The 18660-nt window shown below is 36.5% G+C and overlaps 1 protein-coding gene across 1 annotated transcript in view; it reads left to right on the top strand.

Annotated features, from left to right (window-relative positions):
- The first annotated feature begins 7592 nt into the window (after nucleotides 1-7592).
- LOC145303538 (choline/ethanolamine transporter flvcr2a-like) overlaps nucleotides 7593-18660 on the top strand; it is a 254786-nt gene continuing 243718 nt past the window's right edge. The window contains exon 1 of the mRNA XM_080145005.1: nucleotides 7593-8173. Coding sequence (XP_080001131.1) covers nucleotides 8170-8173 — 4 coding nt within the window. The 5' untranslated portion in view covers nucleotides 7593-8169. The remainder of the gene's footprint in view (nucleotides 8174-18660) is intronic.

Here is an 18660-nt window from a genome sequence, read left to right as displayed (position 1 = left end):
AGAGATTCAACGTCTCTACCCACTGCGCCATGGGACAGCTATCTGATCCATTCTAGCGGAATATAAAGTTGGAGGCGTTACTTTTGGGGCGTCCCTAATATATGGTCTATGTCACTATGTCAAGAGTTAATCTTTAGGGCGCTTTTCTTCTTTTTTTTAATGATTTACGCGGGTCACATTCTTTCTGCCTCACGCTATAGTCTTTGATCATGGAAGGCCAATAGTCGCCGAACTGTTGCTTTTTATCTTTGAAAAAGCAGCAGAGGATGATATTGCATCCGTCCTCTATATTTTTCTCCGGAAGCGCCCTTATTAATAAAGGAATTCTGATAGAACTATCCAGGTTATTTGTGCAACTGGAGGAAAATACTGCTCTTTTGTGGATGGTGGAGAGGATGCTGATTCTGGTTATAAACTGATCGTGTGTCGAAACTTGTCGACGTTGGAAGCAGAGAAACAAATCCTCAGTCTTCGACGGCCATCCTACCACGTAACATTTCAATTTCACCAAAGTATTAAGAGACAAGTTTTGCTTGTCGACTGAGGGATTCTCACTAGTTACAACTCACTTGCGAGCAGTGGCATGCAGAGTTCTGCGTGATACCCGTTGCTATGTCTTTGATTACATGCCTCAAAGACCCAAGTATAAATCTGAGCACTGTGAAATACTATTAGAAAGGGAGATAGTTTGAGTATGATTGGATGCTCCCGCCCTAATATTTATGCCCGGAAGTACCGCTGCGTCGACAAACACACACAGACAATCGAACGTAGACCCAACCCTTGTTATTTTCGAGAGGGTAATGCATGGGAAGATAGACACTTTTTTTCATTTTGATTGTCTTTCCTTCGTTAGAAATGTGAACTAAATGACCGTTCAGAGACTTGCGGCCTTTCGTGATCCAAGGAGATGATGTAAGGCGGGAAAAATGCGTTCAATCATCAAACAAAAGCAAAGTTATACAGATCAGTTCTTGCCACTGCACGATTCTACGAGGGATGGTTAAAAAGTACTTCCTTCTACTTTTTCAATTCCGCCCGAATTGAATTGATATAATGATTTAATTAATGCAATGGCCTGAAAGTTTCATCTCTCTGATACAGATATTGACGGTGTGAGACTCTAAGAAAGCAACTCTCTCATCGACGTGCGTCAGAAGTAGAGATGCGTTATTGAATTCCTGGCAAAAGTGCATTGCGAATGATGGTGACTATGTAGAAAAATAAATTCTGGAGTACAAAAGGCCGCTCGTTTGATGGTACCGATTCCGTCTTGGTAGCTCTTTAACTTTTTAGTTAAAAAATAGGAGGCTTTACTTTTGGAACGACCCTCGTATGACAAAATGCAATCCGCACGCACATGCACAGCCATCGTTCATCTCTATCAAAATTGCATTGAGAATGATGGTGACTATGTAGAAAAATAAATTCTGTCTCACAACAAGCCATTTGTTGTAATGTTACTACTTCCGCTTCCGTAGCTTTTTAACTTTTTAGTTAAAAAATAGGAGGCTTTACTTTTGGAACGACCCTAGTATCAATGTTCTAGGCGTTTTCTTTAAGAAAGAATTGGGGTTTAGACCTCATTTATTTTAATAGTAAATATCAATAAAAACAAGATAGCCGACACACTTCATTCAATAATCATAATACGTGTTCTATTTACTAAAAAAAGAAAAGGCAGTGAAAATCGAACAAACAAACATGGTATCTGACAACCACTATTATTATTGACTTTAATTATTATCACGTCGACACACAGGCTCCCGCTGGATCACCGGAGTTAAGCAACGTTGGGTGACCATTTGGGACTTTCAGGTGCTGTGTGTGCTCTCCGCTTATCTCGGCATTGTTTCCAGTCGTCTAGCACTTGTTTCTATCATTAAACTCAAGAAATGCCAATTCACGGGAGGTGTGATTGGAGATGGCACTACCCTTTCCTAACAATTACATACACAACTACACTTACAAAGCGTATCCATTGTCTCTTGAGACTTATACACTAGGACTTCTCACACAGATCTTCATAAGTTAGAACTCACATATAATAGCCAGTGGTGTTCCCTGGAGTGTGAAAGATTAGAAATCTCCCCAGGTTTTCAATACCCTCCACCTCTTAGATAATTATTTCAAATGACTTTAATTTCTTGCTGGTAACGACCAATGGTCTTCTCTGGAATTTAGATAGCAACAAATCTTCCCAGGAGGTCCCAGTAATTTTTACACTTATCCAGTCGAGGTCTGGTTAGTGTTCTCCCTCTTCAGTCTTTTCCTGGACTTCTCCTTGTCACTGGACACAAACAGTGTCGCTTCAGGTGTGTTTGTGATTGCGCAACCCTTGCCTGACAATTATACGCACAGCTGCTCCTACAGGGGGTACCCTTTGTCTTTCGAGACTGAACGGAGGCATCGAATTATTTTTTAATGAAATACATTTGGTAAATTAGTACAAAAACAAACAAACAATTTATTTTTTTTAACTAGTTTTTTTTTCATTTTACTTCAATCAAAGTTATCAGAAATTAAGGGGCCTCTTTCCTAGGAGCTAATATTTGATCTCTATATGCGATATATATATATATATATATATATATATATATATATATATATATATATATATTATTCCTTAATTGGAATTCATTTTTGAGATGAGCATTATATATTAATTTATTCAAAAACAACAACTAATAAAGATGAGAATAATAGTCCGAAATAAATTAATCTATATGCGATATATAAATATTCGAATATGCCATTAAATCTTCTTCACGTCTCAAATGTTTTTTTTTACAAGGTGATCACCACTTATCAAGGCCCGGAAGCCACTCAGGGATAAAGGTTATTGCATGTACAGTACGTTAGTGTGGGGGGTTAATAAAAATGTCTACTTAAGGGGGCGGTTCATCAGGAATTTGTTTACGTTGGACTTGAAGACATCCAGGTTGTAGTCACGTGGGAAGCAAGCAGACGGAACAGAGTTCCACAGGCGTGCAGTTCTAAGAAAGAAGCTTTGTTCATGGAATCTACGTTTTGATTTAGGCACAGATAAAGAGTGGGAAAATTTTTTGACAGTGGTTTCAGCTAGACGGATGTTGAGTTAGTATAGAAGTTGAGAAATCGACCAGTTAACAAATCGACCAATTAACAATATTATAGTATATCTTTCTCGAGGTCTGTTGGTCTTACTGTATTCCAGGACAAGAATTCATTTATTCTGGTGGAGTAGTGATATTACTATAAGCAGCATCACTTTGAAGACGATGCATCATCACTCGTAGAAGCCAGTGTGGGCTAGCTATACCGAGAAGATGTTATTTGGGTCGCGAATTGTATGTGATTTTGTACATTTAGTCAGGGTTTACTTGTGGAGAAAAGTATCCGTATACTAGGTTGTCCCCACAAATCTCTGTATAGGGAGACCTTAGACACGCGAGGACGATATTTCTTAGGCATTCAAGTTTACTGATTATGTGCGTTAAAAATCATATTTAATATATATATAGATACAAGCATTTTAAGTCGTAGTAAATAATTATTATATGAAAATAATTATAGGAAATAGGATATATACATATCAGAAGCTAATCGGCTAACACATCGGATCGAATAAACACCTCTCCGAATACTTTTTAACCCAGGCCATTGATTTTCGACGTCCAACGGACCATAGATATGCATATTGAACTCAACATTCAAATTATATCACCGACGGGAATATATGCAATGGCATGGATCATTTATCCAATATCTGGTACACTGTTTTTACACCTAAAAAGACTTTTGATCACATCTACCAAAACATATTCAACTCACCAACGAATAATGCCGCTCCGTATACCTTTCGGAAAATCAGTAAGGAACAACCACACATTCTTGTTATATGGGATTACTGCCTTCTCCCCTGGACCAATATTCTGCCTACCTGGCGATAATACCCCGGAAGATATCGTACTCCTTCCGATAATGGACTGCCCACGTTGGATCAAATTCCTTTTCCTATAATTATTTTCATATAATTATTATTCACCACCCAAAAAGCTTTTTCAATATTTGTGCTTAAAAGCAAAATAAGTGTCTATTCACAGCTGAATATTTTGCTAATCGCATTTCATTTCCTCTGATGATGTGAGCTATTATTGAAAATCCATGGATTAAGGAAATTAACATAACCCCCTTCTATATATTCCTTTAGTCAAACAATAAATTCTTTACTCGAATATATGTGTCTGTATTTTGATTTTCAGAATTTAACTTTAACCATTAAACTTATATATATATATATATATATATATATATTCCGTATGCTAGAGCGTTTTCATCTTAAATTATACAGAATACAGAAACTATGCATAAATAGAATTCAGCGAAATATTGAAACCATAAAAAAAATGAATAACTAATTAACACTCGCTTTTTCAGAAGAATATGTAAATTAGTTAACCCTCATGTAGTCGGCTATATTAAGGAGTTCGTTTTAATATATTTTAAAAAGAAAAAGTAAGTTTTTAATATCAGTGTCAGGGAAAACAAAAATTCAATTTTATAGGTTTATAGATTCTTCTTCTTCTTCTTCTTCTTCTTCTTCTTCTTCTTCTTCTTCTTCTTCTTCTTTATTGCCACTGTCTCAGTTTCGTCTCATGTTTGCTCTATCTTCCTCGTCTGCATGGTCGTAATTCTTCGTGTGTGGAGCTAGCCAAATGCAACTTTTAAAGTGTACAGAAAGGGGAGACTAAAGACGTCTGAGAACTTTTAATATTTATTTTGGAAAGAAATAGCTCACACATTAGAGAGGGAGGGAGAGAGAGAGAGAGAGAGTAGTATTTTCTTAACTAATTAATTATTTATCTTATGAAGGATAAATAAGTGGACACATATTGGGAGGGAGCATTTCGCTCTTGGCGATTTTCAAAGTTTTCCATTCAGTTATTACAACATTATTGACGATGAGTTCCGGCCGACTTTTATAGACAAACTGAAATCTTAGTTGTTTAGTCAATCTCGATATCAGTGACGCCATGCATAATGTCGCTGACATCTCTTTGTTTTACTTTACGTTGACCGATTTGACCTCATCTAACCTTACACGACATCTCTTCCTATCTCTTTCATGAGAACTTGTTCATTTCCTAAACTTCGTGTCACTTCGAATTGTACTTAGGCCGACCATTGTCAAGATTAACACTAGATAATGTAATCGCTATCCAACATAGAGCCTTCCATTATGTAACACTCTTCTGTGGTCTACCGTGTTATTTGCACTTTAATATGTGGTCTAACCAATAAACCTAATCTGACCAGGATATATATATATATATGGGAATGTAAACAATTCGGTAGTGACGTATTGGAAGTGCATTGAAGATTATCACTTTTTTCAGAATCCATAATTACGACAGCTGTAAATGCTTATATCTTACATTAAATATTATTTTTAACACACATCATGGTCTCCGTGCTGTCTCGGGAGACAATGGATAACCTCTGTACGGGTGAATGCGTATGTAATTGTGAAGCAAGGATCGCGCAGTTTTCAACTGCATTTCTCCGGAATCAAGTCTGCTCGATTCCAGTGTCAAGGGGAAGTCAAAGACGTCTGGAAGCAATGCCGATATAAGCGGAGAACACATGCAGCACATGTCATTCCCAAACGGTCACCTATTTTAGTACTGACCAGACTCAGCGTTGCTTAACTTCAGCGATCTAACGAGAACTAGTGTGTCAACGCGATTATGTCGTATATTAACGCACATAAGTCGCCAATATGTAGGCAAACTAAAGTAAAATATTTTTGACTAATTTTGTACTTGGTTTAAAATAATTTATGTCGGTAATAGTAACCATTGCTATGCAAATTTGTACTAACCTGAATGCCGGATCAAATTGTATATTTTATTTAATTTTTTTTAGTTTGACATGAAAGATTATGAAACATGTAAACGATAAGATACTTGTGTAGCAGGAGTATCAGTATCACTTGCAACAACAACTTGTCACTGTTAGATGTTGTAACGAGCAGCAGTCCGAATCTGCGGTGAATGGCTGAACGTTGAAATATATAGGCGTGCAGATGCTGTAAGGAGTATTAAGTGTTTGTGTTAGCGGAGGAAGCCGCAACAATATACATTTTTTTTTTTTGTAAGTTGCATCGTTGAATAAAAACCTGAAGTAAAGCTGTTGAAGTCCGTTGTTTTCACACACACACACACACACACACACACACACACACACACACACACACACACGCACGCACGCACGCACGCACGCACGCACACAACATATTTCGATTTTTCTTTTCTTTTTTTCTTTCCTTTTGATTCTTTATTTATGCATTGTATTTTAGCCTTTGTATTATTAACGTACATGCATTGTTGAGTTACCAAAGAGAGAAACAGAAAAATTGTACCGCTTAGTTACGGTACCTCACTTTGGATCGTGCAGATTTGTTAGTGAGTGAGTGAGTGAGTGAGTGAGAGAGAGAGAGAGAGAGAGAGAGAGAGAGAGAGGGGGGGACAGGTGTATAAGAGACTCGGAGACAGAGGGGAGGAGGAAGTGTGTGTGTGTGTGTGTGTGTGTGAGAGAGAGAGAGAGAGAGAGAGAGAGAGAGAGAGAGAGAGAGAGAGAGAGAGAGAGAGAGAGAGAGAGAGAGAGAGAGATGAAGCCTCCTCCAAATATATGTATATTTACGGGCTGTCGTAAAACAAACGAATGTCTTGTCGGAAGAGTCGCACACAGGCAGAATGCACAATAAGGATAAGCGGATGGCAAGTCTAAGAAGAAGTATAGCCAAATGGCAGGAGAGTTCGCTGGTTCGAAGAAGATGAAGAGACACTCTAACAAACAAAACATATACCCCGAAAATAGACTACGGTTTCGATTTATAAACAAGACAGATAAGATGGGTAGGTAGATAGATGTTATTGGACGAGTTGAAAAACAAGGAAGATTTTGAGAAAGAAGTCGGTAAATAATAATAATAATAATAATAATAATAATAATAATAATAATAATAATAATAATAATAATAATTAAAAAAAGAAAGAAATACTTAATCGAAACTGAATGAAATGAAAAAGAAAGAAAGGGGTAAATAATAAAATTAAAAGAAAAAGAAAACATTCGTTTTTGTTGCGTACATCCTATCATTTGTATATATTTTTCCACATTTTCTTTTATGAAATGTTATTCAGTTGCACATAACATACGTTCCAACACACACACACACACACACACACACACACACACACACACACACACACACACATGTAAAGATCAAAGGGACGCGCCACGGGATTCTACAGTATTAAGAAGCAGTCGTACAAAAGAAAAAAAAAAGAAGACAAACGCACCGACTGAAACGAAAAGAAAGAATTCTAATAATCTTGGAATCATCGTCATCGCGTTGAGATCTTGCTTCGAATTCGGAAGAGGGACCAATGACAGATACTCACGTGCAAGAATAGATTGGTTGAAAAAGGAGACAGAAATAGAGTCGCATCTTTGTTTTGTTTTTTGTTCTTTTTGTGTACCGGCTTCTTGTGACTCAATAAAAAAAAATAAAAATAATTATAAATATAAAAAAAATAATAAAACGTATAAAAATGAAATAGAAAAATGAAAACAGTTGGAAAACATGCACCTGAAAAAATACAAGACATAATTGTTCTATTTCGAAATTAATACACAGATTATTCCCACACTCCTCCTGTCTGCTGGGCCCCTGTTTTATTTCCATATCCCCCCAAGGAACAACTTTTTTTTCTGACACTGCTATAAAGGAACAACTTTTTTTTTGTTTTGTTTGGTTGGTTTTGTATTTTTACTGGTTTGTGTTTGTCAGATCTTTACCCTCGAGGTTCCTGCAAATCACGGAGGATGAGAGAAAGAAAAAGTGAAATCGTAACGAAGCTACAACAACAAAAAGTTGACAATTGTAAATAAATACACGTTTGCCATTTGAATATTTCATTCATAATTTTCACTTCGAAAAAAAAAAAAAAACAAACAAAAAAAAAACAACAACAAAATCCCCCCCCCCACAAAAAAAGAAAAACAAAAAAGCAAACAAACAGAAAAAAGCAAAACAAAAACGATTTTTTACCCTAAAACGAAAGGAAAATTTATCACTTTTAATTTTGTAAAAGTAAAACTCGGGAGGACAAGACAATCATAATGGGTAAGTATTTGTCTCAATTTTTTATTTCAACTTCTTCTTCTTCTTCTTCTTCTTCTTCTTCTTCTTCTTATTATTATTATTATTATTATTATTATTATTATTATTATTATTATTCACTAGGAGTATTCACACAAGCCATCACCAAAGATAGCTCTTTGAGAACAATTTGTGGTGTTCCCTGGAGTCTGAGTGACAACAAATCTCCCCAGATTTACGGTACTCGCCGCCACTTTCGATAACCTTTGCAAAACAATTTGCGTTGTCGCAACAGCCGCCCACCATTAATTTCTCGTTTGCGGCGACCATTTATCCTCAGTGGAATTTGGGTGGCAGCAAGCCTCCCCAAGGTCCCAATCCTCCCAGGTCCGGCTAGTACTTTCTCTCGTCTTTGACCCTCATTATTTGGTGTGGCGCCCGGTGCCGGTGCCCGTTTATGGTGACACTCACAGAAAGGGGGGGGCGCGATTTTTCCATTTATACAGTTTCACTTTTCATGATTTCATGTTACTTTACTTTGTGTTTTGCATCTCTAGCCGTTTCTGTGTCAAGTTTGTGTGTAGCTTATGTGCGCTGTTAGTCTCCACATTCGAAGGTTTTCCTTAATATTTCTGCAGTTTTCATCATTGAAATTCGTTGTATCTTCTCTGCCATCCTCTGATTCGAATTTCTCCCATTCTTTTTTCAAAGTTTTTCACCATCGTTCCTAGCGCTCCTACTATTAGTGGCACTGGTGTTATCTTTACATTATCTTTATTATCTTCTTATCTTTATTATTATTATTATTATTATTATTATTATTATTATTATTATTCGGACTTCTATTCTCGCCTTGATTGTTATGGTCACTATGTTTCGGCCGATGTAATACCCGACCTTCTTCGCGCGCATTTTCCTTAACTTGGTTACCTTCGATTCGAACTTTGGGATACGTATGTCAAATTTGGTAACTGCATGGTTCCTGATTTCTAAGTTTGACACATGGCACAAGGTCAGATGGGGGATTTGAGAACCAAGCGCACTTAGTGCACTTTGGTTCAGTCCCGTCGAAGCAAACGGAAAAGCTGAAGTTTGGAAGGTTGGATCCACCCCCACCCACATCCGCATCTTGCAAGAATGTACAAAACAAAATCTCATTAAGTACCTCTGTACTTCCAACAACAATACCAGCAACAACACCACCAACACTACAACGATACTAACAACACCACCGGAAACACCAACGTCACCAACAAAAACACCGACTACAACATCAACATCAACAACAACAACACCAACGACAATAACAGCTGCAGAAGTGATCACTAAATCATTTGATTTTTCCCCCAAGTTCGACATAAAAATTCCAAGGTTCGAGAGGGGGGGGGACCAGAGATTGGAGCTCAGTCGAGCACTTGCCATGGAAATAACGATATATATATATATATATATATATATATATATATATATATATATATATATATATATATACTCGGTTTTTTTTTTATTATATTCAAAAGTAATGGACTAATGAATTCAACGAGGTTGTTAGATAGTGCTCAATAAAAAGAGCTGATAATACTTGTTTATTGTTATATAAACATGCTTACATCCCGCTGCTACAAATAGCCACTTGTTTCAATCAAACAACAGATATCATCAGGCAGCGACTTTGAACTTTTGAATAGTCAAGTCGCTGCCTGATGATATCTGTTGTTTGATTGAAACAAGTGGCTATTTGTAGCAGCGGGATGTGAGCATGTTTATATAACAATAAACAAGTATATATATATATATATATATATATATATATATACATGCATATATATACATACATATATATATACATACATATATATATATATATACATACATATATATATATATATACATACACACACACACACACACACACACACACATATATATATATATATATATATATATATATATATATATATATATAATATATAGTTTTATTAAAATGTAGTTTACCTTATTTAGTAAACAAAACAAACGCAATAACTGACGTGTTCACATGTCATGTTTGTTTCGATTGACAACTTATACAATAGGCTCCACAGTGATGTCCGGGACGAAAGTTGATGCTTATTTAGATTTGCACTTATGGCGGCAATTAAAAGTAAAGAAAAATACAGAAAAATCTGTATTGATGTGCATACAAGTCACGGAATGAAGATGAAATATTCCAAAAATCATATGATTTGATCAAGTATTTATTTTCTTATTATGTAAGAAAATCAAGTTTTACGACTAAGTGAGTCGTAATGTTTTCGTCCGATTAATGATTAAATCCGATGTAATAAAAAAGGGGAGACAACTCAAATTGAAGTTGAGAAGTGAAAACTTAGCCTTATGTTCAACTCAATTGAGTAGTAAAATCGCTAAAATCATAAATTTTTATTTTCTTAATTTTAAATAAAATACGTGATCGATTTATGTAATTTGGAATATGACATTTTCGTTCTGTAACAAGTATGTACATCGTACGGACTTTTCTGTATTTTCTTTACTTTTAATTGCCGCCATAAGTGCCAATCTGAATGAGCACCCAAATTTCTATTATAATTTCAATCGCTCTGCCCCCTCTATCTTTTTCAATTTTCTCAGCTCTGTTTTACCCCCTCCATTTTCCCAATCTTCTTTTTCTCCTCCACCCAGTCCATTTTTCTTTAACTTTACACACACGCGCGCGCACACACACACACACACACACACACACACACACACACACACACACACACACACACACAAAATCTTTGTATAATATATTACCCGAAGAATGAGTCGGCAATAACACTGAAAAAAGAACAACCCTACCTTATGAAAACTGGCCCAGTTGACCCTCAAAATACGGCTTAATCACTTTGACACACCGGTTCTCGCTAGATCACCGAAGTTAAATAACGTTGAGCTAGATCACTGCCATATGGGTGACCACTTTGGTACTTTCCAGGTGCTGTTGCTGTACTGCAGTATGTAGGAGGATTGTCGACAACTCCTTGCAAGAGCTGTAAAAATTCAACGTCGTCATCTTCCCTAACGGGCATATACATGCGACTGGGGAATGCTTGTGAAATTCATACTCTCATGAAATTCCCTCATTTGGAAGAAGCCGGTTGAACCCATCTTGGGTTAGTGCAGTAGTTTCAGTTTAACCTTAGCAAATGAATAATTTTGTCTGAATTTTAGATATTATTCATCCAAGACGACGCCAATAAAAAATATACCAACTTTGTGGATCTTTGTTTTATAATTTTTGCCTTTTAGCTGGACATACAAGCATACGCACGTTCACACAGACAACTGCTATTTATATAATACGTTTTTGGTTAAATGATATTTTTGCTCTTAAGGATACCAACAGGAAAATAAAAATGATATTCTATACATTATTTTTGAGATGTGATTACACATCAACACTCTGAAGACCTGAAAAAAATTGTTAATTTAAATGAAATATTTCAGATTTAAATTTGAAGTTTACACTACCATATAAATCTAAACATAACACCTAGTTCTTGACCACAAAACGATTAACATTTGTGAAATCCCCGCAATTCTGTAAAAACAAACAAAATGGTTACTCGTTCTGCCCAATGCCCTTTGTTTTCCTTTTTAAATAGTGATCAATAACGATTTTTGACACTTGTGCATTACTGTCATGGAACAACTTTTTGGTTTCATTTTGAAGATCGTAGAACAATGGAAGACAATGCAATTTCAGAATCGGGACAATCGGAAATGTCAACAAATGTCAACAACAAGACAATAATACAAAATAATACGATATGAATATTTATTGAATTAAAATAAAATATAAAGTATTTAAAACATTTTTTACACAAAAATTCTGAAATAAAAGAAAGTTGAAAACTGTATAACTTTTTAAATTTATAAATCGTTATGGATAATTAAAACATTTTTTATGAAAATGAATTTTTAAAAAGGGCCGAATTTTATTTAGAAATGTTTTCGCAAAACAAACAAACAAACAAACATCTCACGCATTCCATTAATGGATGAATTAAAAAAAATCAGTACATCAGGTTAAGACGCCGGAAGTGGATTTGGTTTAGCTAAATATGGAATAGATGTCAGTAAGCATGAAACGAAATACGAAACAATATGGAAGCACTTTTGTTTCATCATAAAACAATAAAAATATATTTTTATTTTTTACGTTCATATATAATCATATATAATTTAATATTTAATATATAGTCATATATGGTTTAATATTTAATATATAATCATATATGATTTAATATTTAATATATAATCATATATAATTTAATATTTATTATAGAATCATACGAAGATAATTTTAAAAAAATATGTTGTATCTAACCCCACTTGAATTACGAAACTGAAGTCGAAGTTTGTTATTTGTTGTTGTTTCATGATAGCATAAGAAGTGTTAAAACTAAAATGCTTTTTTAAAATAAATTATTTCCATATGGTTTCGTATTTCGTTTCATGCTTAGTGACTTCCGTTCCATATTTTAGCTAAACCGAGTCCACTTCCGGCGTCTTAACTTTGTGTACTTATTTTTTTTTACTTAATCCCATTAATAACTGTCCATAATGATTCATAAAATTGGAAAGGCATACACTTGACAACTTTCATTAATTTTAGAAGTTTTGTGTAAAAATACAAACTAAAAAATCTTATAGTGCTTGTTAAGATAGTCTACAGATCGATAAAAAAAATATTTGGTTTTAAGCCAAAACAACAGTACTTATTTAAATGTCATGTTGAAATTAGTAATATATCCCAAAATTACGAAAATTCATGCGGTAGAACAGCTGCTATTGTGTTTCAAGTAAAAAAAAATTAAAAAAAAATGTTGATCACTATCAGCTAAAGCAAAACGTCGCCATTAAAGTAACGAAAAGAGAGATAAGTATATCCTTTGTCTTCGCAATCTTCAAGGTGTTCACATCTAGGGAAAATATCATTTCCACCAATTGTCCGTAAAAAAATTACTTTTAACTATAAATAATTTTCTACTCGATCAATTTTCATAATTTTCGGATATATTACTATTTTCGACGTTACAATTAAGTAATACTGCTTTTTTTTGGTTTAAAATAACATTAAAAAATCGATATCGACCATATCTTAACAAGCACCAAACTTCTATTTTGTGTCATTAGAATTATAAAAAAAATAAAAAAAAATAAAAAAATTAAATATATATATATATATATATATATATATATATATATATATATATATATATATATATATATATATATATATATATATATTAACTCAATACTTATGTATAAAATATTTAATAGAGAATTGGTTCTGTAATAATAAATACGAAATCTGCATGAATTAAAATATATTTAAGCGCATTTTACGACCAGGAAAGACGGCAACCTCTGCTAGTTTGTAAATAAAATTAAATATACAAGTTAGTCAGTTCTCCTGTAGCAGATGTCTCCCTGATTCTACTTTCGCTTTTTCTCGCCCACACGCCCTTATTCCGAATTACGGTACCTAACAGTTTAATAAACGAAAACATCGTAAAAACTAGATTTAACTTGAAAATACTATACAAATTAAAAAAAAAACAAAACTTTTTAAATTTAATAATTAATTGATATAAATTATTGCACAGTAAAAATAACTTAAAAAAAAAAAGAAGCTATTTTTTGTTGTACTTTCAAGTTACATTCAGTTTTTCGAATTTTGAATCGGGGCATGTGATCGAAAAAAAGCGAAAGTAGAATCGGGGGGACATCTGCTACAGAAGAACCAATTAGTAATACGGCTATATTAAAAGTGTGGGGAATGTGGTTCGTTGGTTTGTCTCTGTCTGTCTGTTCGGGATCGACGAGGAAAAGCTCAGTTTTTGTCCGGCAAACAAGAATAAAAACCCACACGAAGTTCAAAGTAAACGGTGTTGAGTCAAAATCAGTTCCTGATATTAAAGGCTTCTTTGTGCCAGTATAGAGTGTTCCTTTTTGGAGGAGTAAATTTTCGTGTAAGGCATTAGATACTTTTTCAGAATATGGACTGTGCTATTTTAAAGATAGGACTTTCAAGTTAAATTACATTTGTACAGTATATTTTGTTTATTCAATTGTTCGGTAAAAGTATAGCATAGTTTTTTTGTTGTTTTTTTTTTTTAAATTTTTAAAGTCCTTGTTCCACATAAAAAGATATCCCGGGTAGAATGAATGAGATAGCAAGGGAAGGGATGGCATCCCGTAGGATTCCCCGTTTCCAGCTAGAACAAAATAAGGAAACTGAGAAATTTAAAAATAAAAAATAAAAAAAATAACAAGCAACCATTGCTTATGTTTGTTTTTTTTTATCCTTGCGAACAAAAACGCGAGTGGTAAATTAAATTACTGAGTTACAATTTTTGCTTTTAAATAGTCCAGATTCGTATTAAACACCCCCAGGTTGATACTGTTACGTAATAATGGTGATTTTTTTTTTACTGTTTTATTTAAAATGTCGTGTCAAACAATTAATAATGTTTGGCAGTTTTTTTTTTTTTATTATAGAAAAGCAAAGCAGTAATAACAAATAGCTATTTCTTAAATGTTGTTTTAAGAGAGAGAGAGAGAGAGAGAGAGAGAGAGGGGGGGCAGGCGGGGAGGGGGATATACGTTTTAGGGATGATTAATCCAGATTATGTGCAATCACTTACTTCACGTGTGTACATGTGTGCTTCTCGTATCTATGTAACTTACACGTTAATATTCTTTGATTCACTATTTTATGAATGGACACATAAAATGCAATGTCGTAAAATAAGGAGCATTTTTTTTAAAAGTCCGATTTAAAAAAGTATTTCAGTTACAAAATTTACCCCCCCCCCATTACACTCACACTGTATTTTGGCTTCTTTGTAAACAGTTTAGTCTTTTGTTAATAGTTGCAAATGAACATCATCATCATCATCATCATCATCATCATCATCATCATCATTTATTTAATTATTTATTTTATTTTATTTTATTTTATTTTATTTTACTAATACGCCCTCGTAATTTTAAAGGAATTTGGAAGCATTTAAACTATCAAAGAGAAAGTCATTTCTAACTTCAGCACTCTTAGCAGTTGCAAGCATTAAAAGATTGGACGATTTGAAAGATATTTACACCCATTGGTTAAAGTACAGAATAGTTAACATTAAGATCCCCTTCTATATTAAGAATGGGGTTCGAACGGCGCCAGAACCACTTTATTATTTAAAAACACATCCCTAATTATTCTGCACGTTTGCTCACTAACAATTTGGTTCGATAAGCAACTATCGGTTATCTTGAACTTTTCAGCTTTAAGATGTCTGCCATTGATACAACATTATCTTAAATTAGTTCTAGTTTTATAACAAGTTGGTTCAATTAATAATTTGATGAATACTTATGCAGAATACGGACCGTGCTTAAATAATAATGTTATTATATAGAAACTCATTCCACTTTAATAAACAAAATATACCGTATTTTGCGTAATTGCTATTTTGTTATGCAAACAATACCGTAATAATTAGATTATATTATTACGTTTTTTTTTAATCATAGACTTGTTGCGGGGCCAGTCGTCCAGGGACAATCGGCCCAACAACTAACAAGGTAGAAACAGGCACATGGTAAACAGCAAAAAGGCAAAAAGGAATTATAGACACAGGTTGTTTGGTTAAAGACGAGGATTCGCCTTTTATTTTTTTAAAGGTAGCAAAAAAAAATTAATGGTTGGATCTGGTTGCTGGAGGGCCGCACGTTACGTGAGGCTAAGGTCGGGAACAGGTACTCTAGACGTAGCGTGGTTCAGGGTTGTTCACTGGATCTGGAGTGATCAGCTGGACGTCAAGGCGGTCCGGAACGGATGGTGGACACTGAGACGGAGGGGTCAGTGTTAAGGAATGTGCAACACTGAGAACGGAGGGATCAGTGTTAAGGAACGGATGGCACTGAGAATGGAGGGATCAGTGTTAAGGAATGGACGACCCTGAGAACGGACAACACTGAGAACGGAGGGATCAGTGTTAAGGAATGAACGACCCTGAGAACGGACAACACTGAGAACGGAGGGATCAGTGTTAAGGAATGGACGACCCTGAGAACGGACAACACTGAGAACGGAGGGATCAGTGTTTAGGAACGAACAACACTGAGAACGGAGGGATCAGTGTTAAGGAACGGACGACCCTGAGAACGGACAACACTGAGAATGGAGGGATCAGTGTTAAGGAATGGACGACCCTGAGAACGGACAACACTCAGAACGGAGGGATCAGTATTTAGGAACAGACAACACTGAGAACAGAGGGATCAGTGTTAAGGAACGGACGACCCTGAGAATGGAGGGATCAGTGTTTAGGAACGTACGACCGGCAGGGAGCCAAGTGCGAGCAAGGTGAGAGGCGAGGCTGCAGGAGACACCAAGGGCTGGAAAGCTGCAGGAGTGATCTGGAGGTGCTGGAGCGAGCTGGGAGGCACCAAGGGCTGGAAAGCTGCAGGAATGAGCTGGAGCGAGCCGGGAGCACTCGAGACTGGAAGTGAAGTTCGCTGCCGGTGGGTCTCAAGAAGCAAGCAGTGGTGAATCGCATTTGTGAAAAACTTATTAGCCCTGATAAGGACTGTTTGAACTGCTGCTCAGAGAAGGAGCGGGGGCGAAGAAAGAAAGAAGGAGAAAAAAAATGGAGGCAGTGATTTGAAACCACGACAATACCCTCTCCCTGGATAATTGATCTTTATCAATTAATAATAGATATACGTTTTGTATTTGCTTGGGAAGGTAACCCTTCTTCCACGATGGATGTGTCTAGTTGAAGGGATGGCCACTTCTGGAGTTTAGTCTGTCTCTTGGCGGGCTGGCTGCGATTATGTTGTTGTTGGGGTTGGTTCGGCGTGTGGGTGAGTTAAGACAGGTTCCATCCCTTGTGATGCCGTTTTCAGGAAAGCTGGTTTAACCCTGTCGATGGAAATGGTGTCGGTCCGATTTCCTCGGTTGATGGTCAGATATTTCTTGGTATGCTGCAAGACTTTAAATGGACCCTGGTATGTTGGTGCTAGTAGTCTCTTTACCGCATCATTTCGTACAAAGATATATTCACAGTCCTGCAGCTGGTGAGGGATGTGGACGGTCGGCGATGATGGTTGCCTGAGTGGTGAGTACTGGAGTTGGGATATTTTATGGCGTAGCTCTTGAGTGAAGGGGATTGCCGAAATAAGGTTGGGCGTGGTGTCCTCAAAGTATTGGCCGGATAGAGAAAGTGCCGTGCCGAAGACTACTTCTGCTTGGGAACAACCTAGATCCTCCTTCAGTGAGTTTTGGATTGACAAAAGAATCAAAGGTAGCTCGTCCACCCAGTAGTTGGTGGGGTGTCTTGTGGTCAGAGAAGCCTTCAGTGTCCGGTGGAATCTTTCCACGAGGCCATTGGCGCAAGGATGATATGCTGTAGTGTTAATGTGCTTGACGCCAAGTAGTTAAGTGAACTCCTGGAAAAGTAGGGTCTGAAACTGTGCACCGCGGTCTGTGGTGATGATGCCGGGCATGCCAAATACTGCAATCCACTCTTGAAGGACGGCCTTTGCTACTGCGTTAGCCGAGGTGTCTCTGATGGGGACTGCCACTGGCCACCTGGAGAAACAGTCCACAACAGTGAGGAGGTACTGGTAATTCTGGCATATTGGAAGAGGTCTGACTATGTCGATATGGATGTGATTGAAGCGAGCATCAGGATTGGTGAATGTGCCTGGTGGAGATTTTGTGTGTCTGTATACCTTGCATTTTTGGCACTCAAGACACGTTGACACCAAATTACGGATGTCAGAGTTCATATTAGGCCACACAAAGTGGTCGGCGATAAGTTTTCCTGTGGCCCATTTGCTGGGGTGTGACATTCCACGGAGAGGGTTGAAGATCTGCCTCCGAAGTGTTGGAGGTATATAAGCCTGGGATGGCTCAGTTTGGTGTCACAGTATATGGTTCTGCTACTGAAGGGGGCCGGGAATTCCTTTAACTGCAGGGAGGTGTTTGCCAACACATCTGGGAGGGTTGCATCAAAGTCCTGTGCCTCTGCTATCAGGTCCTGGCTGAGCGGGCTATCTTCCATGCCGTTGATATTGAATCTGGACAAGGCATCAGCAACAGTGTTATTCTTACCTTTGACATATTGAATGTCAGAGGTAAACTGGGAGATGTAGTCCAGGTGCCTGATCTCACAGGCAGAATATTTGTCCGAGTTGTTAGACAGAGAAGTTGTCAGGGGTTTGTGGTCGGTTAAAACAGTAAAACTGCGGCCCTCGAGTAGGTGGCGGAAGTGCTTGATAGCGAGGTAGATTGCTAGAAGCTCTTTGAAGAAGGTGCTATATCTCGACTGAGCCAGTGAAAGTTTAGCGGAGAAAAAGGCTATATCTGACGCATCTATAGTGAGGTATATGTGCGTCTGGGTGTCCTCGTTCAGGTGTGCCAACTTCGTGAAGTTAGTTAAAGCAGTTTTTGCTGCGATAAA

Source organism: Euprymna scolopes, chromosome 19, assembly GCF_053919585.1.
Source record: "Euprymna scolopes isolate OS-2025 chromosome 19, ASM5391958v1, whole genome shotgun sequence".
NCBI lineage: Eukaryota > Metazoa > Mollusca > Cephalopoda > Sepiida > Sepiolidae > Euprymna > Euprymna scolopes.
The sequence above is the reverse complement of the archived record's forward strand: the minus strand, read 5'-3'. Positions and strand labels throughout refer to the sequence as shown.